Genomic DNA, 16,138 nt, shown 5'->3' on the forward strand with positions numbered 1-16,138 from the left:
TTAGCTGATTAGAGAAATCATGGAAAATCAAAATCTGGATGGGCAGACAAGGATTTGACTTTCCTCCTCCTGAATGTGAGTCCAGTGTGCGAACTACTGCAGCACCTCGCTTGGTTAGAAAAGGATGGCTGTGGCAACAAGACATGGGCTTTAGGTGGTGGTGGTGGTGGTGGTGGTGGTGGTCGTGGTCGTCATGGTTTTGGTTGTGGTGTTGGTGACAGCAATGCAAGAAAAGTATTCATGACTGTCTTATTCTCAGAGCTTAGTCACTGGAGGTTAGAATATAGAATGGAAAACATAACTGCAAGCAGCCCACTCAGGCATAATGTAAATAATAGCAATACTGAAAATTAATTAATATCAAACAGGCACTGCATAGTTTTAAGGCATTCTAAAAATTCAGTGAACAAAATACTCTTGGAATAAATTTCATTGTGTATTTTCCCAAAGCAGCAGATACATAGGGACTGATACAAAAATTGAAATACTTCGTAAAATATTTCTTGGTACAGTGTTTTTACATTTCTGTAATTGTAAGTCTAACTTTGAGGCTACTTTACTTACAGTAACATTTGCTGGAAAGGATATATAACACTAACCATTCGTAATACTCTAAAATAAATGCACACAATGACACTAATAATTTAACATACCATCGTAATCACACTGCACACCATAAATAAACCTTTTGGCAATGATTAAATAAATAATGAAAGTAAGATAAACACAATTACATAAAATCAATGCTCACTTCGTTGTGAGTAGCTATTCAACCATTGTAGATATGAATATGTATATGATATAGTTGTAAAAAATTTATACCCTGAAGTGTAACAAAAAAATTACTAAGTTCATTATGCATTACATAACACTTGTTACTATTATGTAAGGTGAGATTATGTTGTCATTCCCTGCAACTGTAAACTGAATTGTGTTGGTTTAAAACCACAATGATATTGTATGGAATTTTTGTTACTGTAATAAATGATTATGTTGTGCAACAAGATAGTTAGTTTAACTAATTCTAAATAAGAACAACTAAACTGAAGAACAGTTATAAAAATGTGAAAGTTTTCATAGCACCACACTTTCACTGAAACTGATATAATGATACCACCACAAATCTATAAAAATTAATGTACAAAATATATAAGTTACAGTCAGTTCTGATGTATTTGAAGGTCTTCTTTTACTTTTGCATTATAAATAATTGTCCATTCAACATGTATATATTACAGTCTTGTAATTATTAAACATTTTAATTTAGGAAATCCTGAGCTTTAATATTGAAAGATCTTACAAAATTCTGTGATTCACTTCAAGTCATCATCTACTTCCATTACTTACTCTAATCCAAACGCAGTTCATTACACTCAAACCACATTACAAGTAAAATTGTCATCATCATTTACTTTACATAATTTTCAGAAAAATACATACAAAAACATATGTTTCCTTATGACTAGAAAAGTAATAATATACAAATCATACTACTAATGTTCATTAAAATAAAAGATTGGCCAGCATGTTTTGATGAAATAGTTGGTTCTAAAATAAAAATTCTTTCTCATACCAAAACAGTAACTTAAAACTTTTTAGAGAACTACTAAATGAAACGTGTTGTTAATTTCTTTCACTCTTAGACTTGTAACTACTGAGACAAGGATACACAGCAATCATTTTCACATCGGCAACAATAAAAATTTATAAGACTTGATTCTGATGTTGGACTCTACATGTGGCATTTGAAGGAGACATTAATTTTTAAAATAAAATTAACATTTTCTTTAAATTATACATAAAATATTTGGATTAAAGATAATAAATATTATAGAATTGGTGATAACATTTGCAAAAACAGAGGAGTGCTGGGTCTAGGGCACTTGAATTACAGAAATCTGTTGTAGAATCTGAAGAGGTGGAGGAGGAAAAACAAGAATGTGTAAGAAGATGATACAATACACACAAACAGTAGTAGTGGAATTTAACAAGTGTATAAGCTTCTCTATTGCATTTTACTTTTCTTAATGTTAATGCGGAATTATGAACAACTTATTTTGCTGCCGTCTCATTTTATTTTTCTGCAGCAAAAGAAGAAACTCCAGTTTGCGAAGACTCAAGTTTCAGAACTTTCGTTTAAGTGGTGGCACCAGCTCAGTAATTTCAGTAAGTTTAACATTTTTATCTATTATTCGCTAGTGTATGGATAACCACAGTCATTACAGTTTGTTTGGGTGAGAGCTGACGAAGGTCAGAGGTCAACACTGTTCAAATCAACTCCAGAGGATGAAGGTAAATCCACATCATCAGGGGGAATAAATTTTCCAATTGGCTGAATGGAAGCCTGAAAAAAAAAGCACTGAATAAATACAACACACAAAACACTAAATGGTAAAAAAGTAATTGTTGGATACATAAAACATATAAAATGTATGTAATGACGATGATGGAAATTCAAAGTTGGAACTAATATACGTAAGTGAAGATAGGCGATCATTCACTTGCAGATAAATGGTAGTGACAAAGGGACATTTGAAGGTCATATAAGCTCATTAGCTTTCGAGTTTCAGCTCTTCTAGTTTTAGTATAGTATAGTATAGTACACTACAATACAGCACAGTACACAAAACACACATACACACCACAAAATTCAAATACTGTCTTTCAAGACAACTGTGACTGCTGTAGTACACCGATGCGGGGAGGATGAAAAAAATTGTAACACCAGGAAGAAGTTGTGCATCATAATCAAAAGTTGCGAGATGTGTTCCTACATCTGAAAGATTATGTCCTTTCAGATTAGCATCAGTCACATAAGAGTGGTGCTAGTAGAATGTAAATCAGGGTTGCTATAAATACATGCTGTAGTCGTCATAAGCATTAGTTACCTTTGAGATTGTACATGATGAGTTGTAGTTAGTCAAGAATACCTTTAAGGTAACAAAGACATCATTATCAACACCTCATTGAGTTTGATTGAGATCGTGTAACAAGGCTACAACAAGCTGGATGTTTCTTCTACAATACTGGAGAAAGACTTAGCAGGAATGTAGCCACTGTACACAATTGCTGGCAGCAGTTGTAACAAGAATGTATAGTCGCCAGAAGACTGGCTCTTGCCGGCCACGTGGCACTACTGAGAGGGAAGACCTTCACATTCGGCATATGTCTCTGGTGCATTGGACTGCATCTACTGCAGCAATTTGAGCAGCATTAGGCACCACAGTGACACAATGAACTGTTACAAATTAGTTACTTCAAGGCAGCTTTAAGCTATACATCCTGTAGTGTGAATTCCACTGATCCCAAATGGCCACCTTATGCAACTTCAGTGGTGTCGAGTGAGAGCTCACTGGAGGTCCACGTGGAGGTCTGTTGTGTTTTCTGATGGAAGCTGGTTCTGCCCAGCGCCCAATGATCGCCATGTGTTGGTTAGGAGGAGGCCAAGTGAGGACCTGCAACCAATCTGTCTCCTTGCTAGACACCCTGGACCTACACCTGGAGTTACGATGTGGGGGTGTGACTTCGTATGACAGCAGCAGCACTCTCATGGTTATCCCACGTACCCTGACTGCAAATTTGTACATCAGTCTGGTGATTCAACCTTTGTGCTGCCATTCATGAACAGCATTCCAGGGGATAACACTCTCCCACATACTGCTGTTGTTACCCAACCTACTCTACATTGTGGCAACATGTTGCTTTGGCCTGCTTGATCACCAGATTTGTCTCCAATCAAGCACATATGGGACATCATCAGACAATAACTCCAGCACTAACGGTCCCTGTACTGACTGACCAAGTGCAACAGATATGGAACTCCATCCCACACACAGACATCTGACACCTGTACAACACAACGTATGCATGTTTGCATGCTTTCATTCACAATTTTGGCAATTACATTGGTTATTAATGTACTAGTATTTCAAATTTGTAATGGTTTATCAAGCATTTACATTAACCTGTGATCTTGCAATATTAATAAATGAAATATGTTACCTAGCCAAATGGATTCCTGAAATTTCATTACTCTACATTAATTATTTTTTGGCATTGAGAACTTTTTTCCATCAGTGTATGATTTACAGAGCACTTAGGCTATGGAGGGAAGTGAGGGTGCAGGGAAGAGAGGGTATGTGGCAGCTATTACCAAAGTATTTGGGTGTGGGGATGGAGGAGACAGGTGCCATTCATTGGCTGTTCTACAGGAAACAAAGAGTTTGCCAAACAGATTTTGTGAAACACTGTTTGTTGTTTTCATCCATAACAGGTAGATGTCTGCAGATAAAGGTACCCAGGTTGACGCCTTGTTTCCTGAGTTTCAGGAGGCATTGAATACAATTCCATACTGTTGCTTAGTGAACAAAGTAAGAGCTTATTAAATATTAGACCAGCCTTGTTACAGGATTCAAGACTTCCTAGCAGACAGAATACAACATGTAATTCTTAATGGAATGTAACTGGTAGAAGTAAATCAACTTCTTGGGGCAGCATAAAGGAGTGTTATGAAGCTGGCACTCTCCACAATTTATATAAACAATCCAATGGATAACATTGTAAGCTCCTTGAGGCTGTTCACTGATGATGCTGTTGTCAACAGGAAAGTTGCAATATGATAAGACTACAGCAAAATGCAGGTAGGATTTGCAGTTTTGACAATGGATGGAGGAACTGGCAACCAATACTCAACATAAATAAACATAAAATGTTGCACATGAATGGGCAGAAAGGTTCACAGTTTTAATTACACTTTTGCCAATGTCTCAGTAACAACCATACGATATGTAGTCCAGAACAATTAAAGCAGTACTTAGTTGTAGGAAAAACAGATGCAAGGCTGAGATTCACTGAAAGACTCTTAAAGAAATGTAATTTACTCACAAAACTTATTTACAAACATTCGTTTGACTGATAATTGTGTATTGCTTGCCCATGTTGAACACTTACCACGTAAGATTAAAAGAAGAGAGAATGAGATCCAAAGAAGAGCAGGACATTTTGTAATGGGTTAATTTAATACATGTGAGGTGATCATACATGGAGGTGATCATTAAACTCCAGTGGCAGACATCATAAGAGAAGCACTGTACATTATGGAGAGATTTATTGTTGAAATTCTGAGCGTATATATTCCAGAAAGAAGTATGCCACATATTGATTCTCCCACAAACACTATTTGATCAAAAGTACCTGGACATCTATTAGTGGACATTAATATAGGGTGTGTCCATCCTTCACTTCCATGACGACTTGAACTCCTCAGGATGCTTTCAATGAGGTGTCTGAATGTCTGTGGAGGAATGGCAGCCCATTGGTCATAGCAAAGTCCACAGTCTAGTTCACCTCAAAAGTGTTTCACTGTGTTCAGGTTTGGACTCGCAGGAAGGTCAGTCTATTTAATGGATGTTACTGTTTGTAAACCATTGCCTAACAGATGCTGTTTTCTGACAGCGTGCATTTTCTTGTGAGACCTATCTATCGTATTCCTTGCAGTTGTGACATGTCATATATTGGTCAGACAATCAGGACCGTGGAAGACCGGTGTACTGAACATAACCGTCACACACGCTTACAACAGCCGAGCAAATCCGCTGTTGCAGAACATTGCCTTGACACTGGTCATCCTATGGAATACAACAACACGGAGATTCTGGCTTGCACGTCAAGCTATTGGGATAGTGTTATTAAGGAAGCTGTTGAAATCAGACTATCAAGCAACCTTATTAACAAAGATGGTGGATTTTGTTTAAATGCTGCTTGGAATCTGGCTCTGTCTCTCATCAAAAAACAGAGGGACAGAATTAGTGCTACCTCACCTGTTGATTAATAGTAACCATCGATATTTCTGATGTTGGTTATCTTTGGTTGTGTTGACACTTGTTCTGTGTGTGATGTCTTCCTTGTTTCTCCTCTATGAACCGAGGTATTAAATCTGCTTGTACATTTTTCCTTCCTTGCATTTGTGCCTTGAGAATGGCAGGGTGCGCTCCTATCGAAATATCGGCAGTGTTCGACGACGTCATCCGGCAGCAAACCCATAAGTTATTTGTGCATTTTCTTGTTGAAACACTTATCTCTGAACTGTTCCTCTACTGTTATGCAGTTCATAATGCTGCAAAAATCTGCATTTAGCGTTTTATTAAATGCAATTAGGGGACCGCACCTTAAAAATGAAAACAACCTTCATACCTTAACACCACACCCTGTACTTCACTGTCGACACTACACGTGATGGTAGGTAATGTTCTCCAGGCATTCACAAACCCAAACCCTTCTGTTACATTGCCATGGGTATAGCATGCTTTTTAATTCCAAATCACTCATTTCTAGTAATCCACTGTCCAATGGAATCACTCTTTACATCATCTCAAGTATCACAACAGAAATGTGTGGCTTATGAGGAGCTGCTCCTTTATTGAACTCCATTCTTTTTAACTCCCTACACACGGTCATTATGCTAGCTGAGCTGCCGGTAGCTCTTTGGAACTCACGAGTGATTCCTTCCAATGATTTCATTCCATTTTTTACAACCAGCCTCTACAATGCTTGACGGCCCCTGTCCCAAAGTAAATGAGGTCTGCGTGGTCTTGATTTAGTGTGCTTGTGTTTTCGCACTTCCACTTTGCAATTGTATCACCAATAGTTTACTCAAACAGGGGAAAAATGTCCCTGATGGATTTGTTAGTCAGGTGACATCCAATGACTAGTCCATGTTTGAAGTTTTGCAGCTCTTGTGACTGGTGCATTCTGCTATTACTGCTTCTGTACTGGTAATACTCTGTGCCTCCTTTTAAACTAGTATGTCTGCTTCTCATGTCATCTAGTGGTCAATTCTGTTTTACATAACGATGTCCAGATACTTTTGAAAAGATAGTGTACATCTCATGAAATGATCACAATAAGTGAAAAAGAGAAATTAGAACTCATACAGAGGTTTGAGTTCATGGTTAGCTATAGTCTGGTGGTTAGCTACAGTTGGTGGCAGCCTTTCATGCATGTAGACAGTGGGTTAGTTGTCAGGCGCATACAGAACACTGCACAGTAGCTGTGATACAGATGGTAGATGACATGGCTACTGACTCATATGGACCAAACTCTGATCATATATGACATGCTTGTAATAGTAATGCAGTGAGAGATTGCAGATGGGTATGGGACTGGTTTTACATTTTTTTCCATCCACATGCGTAGGCAGCAGAATACCACTTTGGAGGGGGAAGAAAAGAACCTTAGGGCACAACGAGAAGCTGGTGAATCCCTGGCAGAGGATATAGTGAAGTTTATTAAACCGTAGGTGATTTTGAGTGATGAAAGGAGAAATGGTCTATGGAAACACGGGAGTTTAATTGAGGAAAGAGCCATTAGAAAGAGAATCCTTGACAGCGTGGCATAAAAACTAGCACACATACTTCACATGAACATTGCAGGTGATGGCAAAGTTCAGTAGAGATGTAAAGACAAGGTCACTAACATAACCACCACCACCCCCCCCCTCACACACACACACACACACACACACACACACACACACACACACACACACACACACATATCACCCACTTTATACCCATGATTACCTGTGGACACGTTTGTTGTTGGCAGGCAGCTTCCTATTATGATATTTACAAGTAGACAGTCTTCTACAATGATTTAACTGTTTTCATTTTTTTAGTCTTGCTGAAACAATGATTCTGGCACTTTAAGACAAATAAAACGATATAAGAGACATAGGCATTTCAAAGTCAGAAAAAATTGAAATGTCAGGTGCTGATAACAAAAAGTGATGATTAACAAATTACATTTCAGAGCACAACTAAAGAAGTTCTACAACAGTTATGGCACATTTCTGTAACTTTGCAAAAGATTGCAATGCATTCTGTCAGAAGAAATAAAGATATTAGAGATGGAGAAACGAACAAAACAGCTCTGAATAGGAATGTGCAAGAACCTGTCAGCGAAGTTTCATTGTTGAATGTGGCCCTGAAACAGCACAGAAGCTATTTAACTGCACGAGACCATCTGTAGCTCTTGGCGAAGAAAGTGTATGGAGTTGGGCAGCAACATCACCTTTTTTCAATTTGCCCCTGTCATTGATTCTACATCTCTGATGCAGTTGGCAGAAGGTAAAACACTGAGATAACCTGGTACAGTTATAACTATTTTATTAGTCTTGTTAACTTATACCACAATGTTGCCTCATACTAGTTGCTGGTAGAAAGAACATGGCAGTTGTTCCCTTTCTAACACACTCGTTGTCACAGTTCTGTGTAAGTTTTCTTTTTCTTTCGAAAGCTAAAAATCAAATTGAAAAGTCGATGAGATGCCAAACTAGTGGAAATTTACACTGAAGCACCAAAGTAACTGGTATAGGCACACATACTCCAACACAAAGATATGCAAACAGGCAGAATACACTGCTGCAGTAGGCAATGCCTATATAAGACAACAAGTGTCTGGCCCAGTTGTTAAATTGGTTACTGCTCCAACAGTGGCAGGTTATGAAGAGCTAAGTGAGTTTGAATGTGGTGTTATAGTCAGCGTATGAGCGATGGGACACAGCATCTCCTAGGTAGCAAAGAAGGGGGGATTTTCCCGTAAAAACATTTCATGAGCGCACCATGAATATCAGGAATCCAGTAAAACATCAAATCTCTGATATCACTGCAGCCGGAAAAAGATCCTGCAAGAACGGGACCAACGACAACTGAAGAGAATGACTCAACATCACAGAAATGCAACACTTCTGCAAACTGCTGCAGATTTCAATGCTGGGCCATCAGCAAGTGTCAGTGCGTGAACAATTCAATGAAACATCATTGATATGGGCTTTCAGAGCTAAAGGTCCACTTTTGTACCCTTGACGACTGCACAACACAAAGTTTTATACCTTGCCTGGGCTCATCAACACCAACATTGGACTGTTGATGACTGGAAATATGTTGCCTGCTCGGACGAGTCTCGTTTCAAATTATATCGAGTGGATGGATGTGTATGGGTCCATGCACCCTGCATGTCAGCAGGGGACTGTTCAATCTGGTGGAGGCTCTGTATTGGTGTGGGGCATGTGCAATGGGAGTGATATGAGACCCCTGATATGTCTAGATAAGACTCTGACAGGTGGCATATACGTAAACATCCTCCCTGATCTCCTGCATCCATTCATGTCTATTGTGCATTCCAACAGACTTGGGCAATTCCAATAGGACAATGCAACACCCTGCATGTCCAGAATTGCTATAGAGTGACTTCAGGGGCACTACTGAGTTTAAACACTTTCGCTAGCCATCTCACTCCCCAGACATGAACATTATTGAGCATATGTAGGATGCCCTGCAATGTGCTGTTCAGAAGAGATCTCCGCCCCCTTGTACTCTTATGGATTTATGGACAGCCCTGTAGCATTCATGGTATCAGTTCCCTCCAGCACAACTTCACACATTCAGATTAGTGAAGAGGATTTCTTTATCTTTTTGGCCATTGACTTGCTTATTATATGTTTCAGATATTCCCTTCTAGTTTCACTGTCAATTTCCCTTGTTAGCAGGCTTTTTTGTTTCAAACACAACCCATCAGTTCGTTTTGATTACAGCAAAGTGGGCTATTATTCACCCCAACCATATTAGGCCAGTGCTTCAGGCACACTCTTGCACCAGACATGATGTAATGAGAATTTCTTTCAATTTAGTTGGGTTTATTTTATTGGTCCAGTTTTAGGCCCAATGCACACAAAAATGGCATGCCACAGACATTGGTGAGAATGCAAGACTGTTTCAAGTCACTCTTTTGTTAACGAATGGTACAAGACATGCAGAGGTGGTATGGCAGTGACACATCCCTTTGCTGTTTGCATCACATCAATTTGGAACCACAAATGGCCCTCCAAAGTGATGCAAAGTGAAGATGCCCAGGTGATCCACTGCTGTTTCCATTCTTAGTCAAATGTGGTGCCATAAAGTTTGACAGATAATGAGACTGAAATTAATGATAAGAACCACTTGAGAGAATTTGTAAATGTCAGACCTAGCTGAAGCATGCAATAGATTTATCTGATAAATCAGTTCTTATCAGAAACATTTTACTTCAGCACTTGTCATAAGTGAAGCACCTAAACCATCATCTGTAACAGTGTTGCAAATAAAATTTTATTCATATGAGTGTGTAGTGAAAGCAACAGCTATTCTGAAAGGAAATTGGGAACATTATAGGAAGTAAGTGAAGATTTTTTTCTTTAGTACATGTTGAAGATGGTTTTTGTGGTCATAAATAACATCTACATCTGCATTACTACTCTGCAATTCACAAGTGTCTTCACACTATTTCTCTAATGTTCCACTCTAAAAATATGGGGGGAACAATGAACACACAAATCTTTTCGTATGAGCTCTGATTCCTCTTATTTTATTATGATGATAATTTCTCCCTATGTAAGTTGGTGTCAATAAAATATTTTCACATTATGAAAAGAAAGTTGGTGATTGAAATTTCATAAAAAGATCTCTTCGTAATGAAAACTTCTTTTGTTTCAATGATTACTGCCCTAACTCTTTTATAATATCTGTAACACTCTCCCTCCTGTTTCATGGTATACAATACATGCTACACCTCTTTGCACTTTTTTGATGTCATCTGTCTATCCTATTTAGTAAGGATCCCATGCTGCACGGCAATACTCTAGCAGATGAAAGACAAGCATAGTATAGCCAGCCTCTTTAGTAGACCTGTTACATCTTTTGAGTGTTGTGACAATGAAACATAGTCTTTGATTCACCAACTCCACAACATTTACTGTATGATGATTACAATTTAATTTAACTTGTTCATAGCTGCAATTCCAAAATCCTGTTGTAAACTGACTACATGGAAGGTGTCAGCTCTGCTAAGAGCAAGCTAATGAGGAGATAGTGAATTAAATGGGGCGGGGGGGGGGGGGGGGGGGGGGTGGCACAGCCTGGCTAAAAAGAGGGACTGACTAATTGATAGGATACAAACAGAGGCTTTAAAGAATTGGCAATTTGGTAATGAAGGGGAGTGTGGGGAGTAAATGTTGTAGAGAGAGCCTGAGGCTTGAATTCAGTAAGCAGTTCTCTTGGTCAAGAAAAACACATACTATTTCAATGAGATGCAAAATACCTTTATTTTTAGCCTGTCGTGTTCATTCTTGAACACTTCTAAGTGTTTCTCAGATTCCCTTATTCATTTAATCTCCTTATTCAGACAATCGCCTCTTGATGTTTTCAGGTAACAAAATGTTAGCTCATCATTTATTCTGGCTAATCTTCATTGTGTTTGGTAGCAGCTATAAACTTCTCAAAAACCTCTCCTGATGCACTACAGGATCATTAATTTGCAGTTTGAATGGCAGTTACATTTTGTAAAGAGCGTATTGCAATCAGTTTCACATCTAAAGTTGGTTGACTCACCACACTGATCATCAGTAACTTCACACCAGACATTTACAGATACGTATCTAATTCACAAACCATAGTGAAGAGCATGGTAGATGTACTTTCCATAGTACCACTTATTAGCATTACTTCCCACTCCAATCATATAGGAGCGTGGGAAGAACAATTGCTTAAATACCTCTGTGCACATTGTAATTAGTCTAATCTTGTGTTTGCAGTGTCTGCAGGGGCAATACCTAGGAGGCTGTAGCATGTTTCTAGGCTCCTCAATAAATCTCATTCTTCAAATTTTGTAAGTAGGCATTTGTGGGGTAGTTGACATTTATCTTCAAGCATCTCCCAGACCACGTCTTTCAGCATCACCTTTAGCTCTCCCATGGGGCTAACAGACTAGTTGCCATTTGTGCTACCCTTTTTTGTATACTTTCAATACCTGCTATTATACCTACTTGGTACAGATCCCATACACTTGAGAAATGTTCTAAGAAAGGTTGCACAAGTGTACTGTAAACACTCTCCTTTGTAAACTGATTACATTTTCACAGTATCCTACCAATGAACTATCTGCCACTTGCCTTAACACATGACAGCCTATATGATCATATTGTTTCATACCCATACAAACTGTTATACTCACATGTCAGTAAGAGTTGACTGATTTCAACTGTAACTCATTAATATTGTAGTCACAGGGCATAACATTTATTTCATCTGTGATGTGCACAATTTTAAATTTATGAACATTTTAAGTGAGTTGTTTTGCACCGCTCTGAAACACTGTGAAACTTTTTCCAGACAGTACAAGGTCTGTTCGAAAATTTCCAGAACCTTGTCCACAAAATTTCTCCACACTTACCGTTTACTCATTTTACATGGTCTCCTTCAAAATATTCTCCTCCACAACTGATACACTGCTCACAATGCAATTTCCACTTCCAGGAGCAGTCTTGTAATGCCTCTTGCTGGATCGTGTGAAGTGCAGTCAGCGCATTTTCTTTTATCTTGTCTATTGTTGAAATTCTTTGTCCTTTCAATGCTCAACATCATAAGCATAGACTGACATCTCGTCACCAGTTATGATTCTCTTAAGGAACATCTCGTTCTCATCTGTGCACTCCAAAAGCTCTTAACAGATGGTGAGGCAGTGGTCTTTCTGGTCTTGACTCATGACCCATGCAGCCAACCTGGCGGCAATACAATGCATTCCAAGATGCTGTGTCTGGATTTCATGACACAATCCAATTGGAATATTACTTTCCTCTGCAATTTCTCAGTCAGTCAGTCTTCCAATGGCATGCACAATTTTGCTGACATTCTTGACATGAGCGTCGTCAGTAGGTGTCGAAGACCATCCTGAATGAGGGTCATCTTTAACCTCCATCCAGTCATTTTTAACTTTGTGAACCATTCTTGCCACTGATTACAGCTTAAGCACTCATCACCATAGGTTTCCTGCACATTTGGTGTGTTTCTGTAAAGGTTTTCTTGAATTTCGCACAAAATTTAATGCAATCACATTGCTCCTCTAACTCTGTCATCTCAAAATTCACACAGTGTTATTCTCTGTGCAACACAATGTTATACTCAACACAGCACTGAACAATAACTAACAGACACAGAACACTGAAACTTACAGCAGTTAAACATTAACTGCCTGACAAAAAAGTGCTGCCAGAAGGTGAAGAGGAAATGAAATGAAACATCATGAACTGAGAACCTATGAGAGATTACTTCAGTGATTACTAAACTGAATCAAATTTGCAAAGGACTTGGCAGTATGAGCCTGCTTATCAGTATGATGCTGTATTCCTTCTGGCTTGTACATGTGCAGCGATTTAGTTGGAAGAAATGTCAAAGTCGTTGTATCCCCTCCTGAGACAAGCACGCCCACAACTGTTGTAACTGGTCCTTGATTTCTTGGGTAGTGCCCCCGGGAACAAAACTGACATCCAAGCTGGTCATACACATGTTCCGTGGGGAATATGTCAGGTGATCTTGATGGTCATAGGGGTATGTCAACATCACAGACAGCTCATTGGAGACGTGTGTCCACGTGAAGACGATCACTGTCCTATTGCATGAGAGGTAACATATGTGGAAGAAGGATGTCTGCGACATTCTATTGTGCCATCATAGATCACTATCAGATGTGCTCAAATAATACCAGACAACTATTCACATTTTGACACCACGAGTAACACTGCTGTGCTCTCCAAAATGATGGAAGAATGGGATCTCCCCAGAGGTCACTGCCATAATTACCAACAATGGTCATCTGAGGTAGTGCATAACCACGGTTCATCATTGATCACAATACATTGCCATTCATCAGCAGTTTATGCTTCCTGGTCATAGAATCACTCCAAATGCAGCCATTTGTGTAATGGTGTTAACGGGGGCCTATACGTGGGATGGTAATTCCCTAATCTGGTTAACAGGGACTAGCAGATGCTCTGACAAAACGTGTGGAGTAACACAGTATGTTACAGGGAGTTATCACATGCTTAGTGCACAATATGGCGGCAGAGATGTGGTTGACCGTAACCTTGACCACTCATTCCCATGCAGTCCAACATCCGGCCAGTGTCGTATCTGAATGCTTCACAAATCTCGATATTGCATGATTCAGCCTGCCAGCCAAACTGAGACCCATATAAAGGCCTCTTTCAAACTGTTAGGTGCTGATAATGCTCTCTCATATGAGTATGTGGCATTTCCATGTCCTTCAATGTGATCATTCAACATATAACATTGTTCATGCCTCTTATATACTCTAACAGGCCTGGTAACAACATTAACCATGAACAACCCTAATGCACTCTGGTGGTTGTTCTGTAATAGAGGATATCAACTCTAATAATATATTTACGTACAGGCTGATGGTGCATATATGCACAAAATTATGTTGACACCCGATGATGTCTTCTGGGTGCTTCACTTCTTTTGTCAAACTTTAACATTTTCTACCAGATCATTACTATACAATATGATCAGCAAGAGACCTAATACATTTCCATGGGACACACCGGCAGATACCTCTGCTGATGACACTCTATCCGAGATAATATACTGCAACCTCCCTACCAAGAAACCCTCAACCCATTCACAGATTTCATTTGACATTTCATATGACTCTACTTTCATTAATAAGTGTCTGTGTTATACTGAATGAAACACTTTTTCGAAATCAACAAATTCTAGGAAAAGCAATTTGTTTGAGAGATCTACAGCATCCTAAGGTTAAAAGAGGGGCTACCTCATCTGTGAATTCGGTACAGAATCTGGATCTGAAACTTTGTTCAATTGTGTAATTTAAACCATTTCTCAATACCATTGACATTAATATCTACACCATTCATTGCTGCAACAATGCAAAAATTAAATAGGGGCAGTACCTTGGTTTCCTTTCTAAAGGAACATTTGAAAACAGATTTCAGTATTTCTGCTTTTGCTTTAATACCCTAAATTTCGGTTTCTGAGGCATCTGTGAGTATCTTGACACTAACTCTAATGCCACTTACAGTCTTACCATATGACCAGCATTTCTATGAGTACTGTGAGAGATATTTCAACAAGAAACTGTTATGGTAGTTGTTGAAGGCTTCACACATTGTCCCTTCGACAAACTTGTTCCATTTAAAACTTCTCTATGTACAGCATTATGCTTCGTTCAGCAGCCACTATTTCTTTAAAGTTCCTTTTCAGAACATGAATACCATGGTAGATCCCTATCAGCATGAATTGCTCTGTCACATACATTTGTATCCAGCATTTGGTCAACTAATCTTTTAAACTTCAGTCACTGCTCCTCTACACATTCTTCTGTCCAGAGCTAAATACATGAAGTGCCTTCTTGATATGTGCTACTACTGTCTCTCTATCTAGTTTACTCAACATGAAAAACTTTCTAATTGCTTTAGTTGCCGTTTGTACTTTGGTAATCATTGTAGGTTCAACCATCTCCATTTCACTGATACTATTTTCAATGTGGACTTCCTCAAAGAGTATTGTTTGGCACAGTAGCTTGTCACAACCACCACTTACAAAACTAATTAACTGCTGAATGATAAAGCCTCCTCCATGATGACAATAGAACACTAGTAAACTGAGAATTCATTTTAAGTTTTTGGTTACATCTGGGGGCTAGTGTTGGTTGACCGAAAGATCCAATCATACACTTATGACCATCCTTCATGATGAGTTTTGCCCTAACAGTCCCAAACACAGCTTCAATTTCTATATCGGTGAATCTGAGTTTCTTGTCAACTGTGACAAATACACCACTTCAATTCCCCCAATTATCCTATCCTTTTGACATACACTTAGATTTACCCTAAAAATCTAACTGTGACCAATTTCGAGTTTTGACCACATTTGTGTTTCCAGTATGATGTGAGCTATGTCACTTTTTAGGAGTGTTTCAAACTATGGCACTTTTATGTGCATACTCCAGCAGTTGATTGCTAGGATTTTAATAGTCTCGTCTATGGAAAAGAGGGCAGGACATTTCTTTGGATCTTAACTACTATTTTGGGTTACTTGTAATGACCATTATCTGGACTGCATGGGTAGTCACTTAATGTAAAACAGTAAATTAAAAATTAAAAATATAAAACAAAATAAAACTTGTGAGCATTCCACACACAAGGCTGAGCAGCAGCCTCTGATGTGAATGGTACCCTTTTTGGGCACACTACAGGCCTCGACCCTAGAGCACAAATCAAGAAGTC

The 16,138-nt window shown here is 38.8% G+C and overlaps 1 protein-coding gene across 1 annotated transcript in view; it reads right to left on the reverse strand.

Moving 5' to 3' along the window:
* Positions 1 to 440: 440 nt before the first annotated feature.
* Positions 441 to 16,138, reverse strand: part of LOC124545263 (microprocessor complex subunit DGCR8) — a 239,163-nt gene continuing 223,465 nt past the window's right edge. Inside the window, exon 13 of the mRNA XM_047124142.1 lies at positions 441 to 2,344. Within this exon, the coding sequence (XP_046980098.1) occupies positions 2,252 to 2,344 (93 nt within the window). The 3' untranslated portion in view covers positions 441 to 2,251. The remainder of the gene's footprint in view (positions 2,345 to 16,138) is intronic.

The sequence above is a fragment of the Schistocerca americana genome, chromosome 8 (genome assembly GCF_021461395.2).
Source record: "Schistocerca americana isolate TAMUIC-IGC-003095 chromosome 8, iqSchAmer2.1, whole genome shotgun sequence".
Taxonomy (NCBI): Eukaryota; Metazoa; Arthropoda; class Insecta; order Orthoptera; family Acrididae; genus Schistocerca; species Schistocerca americana.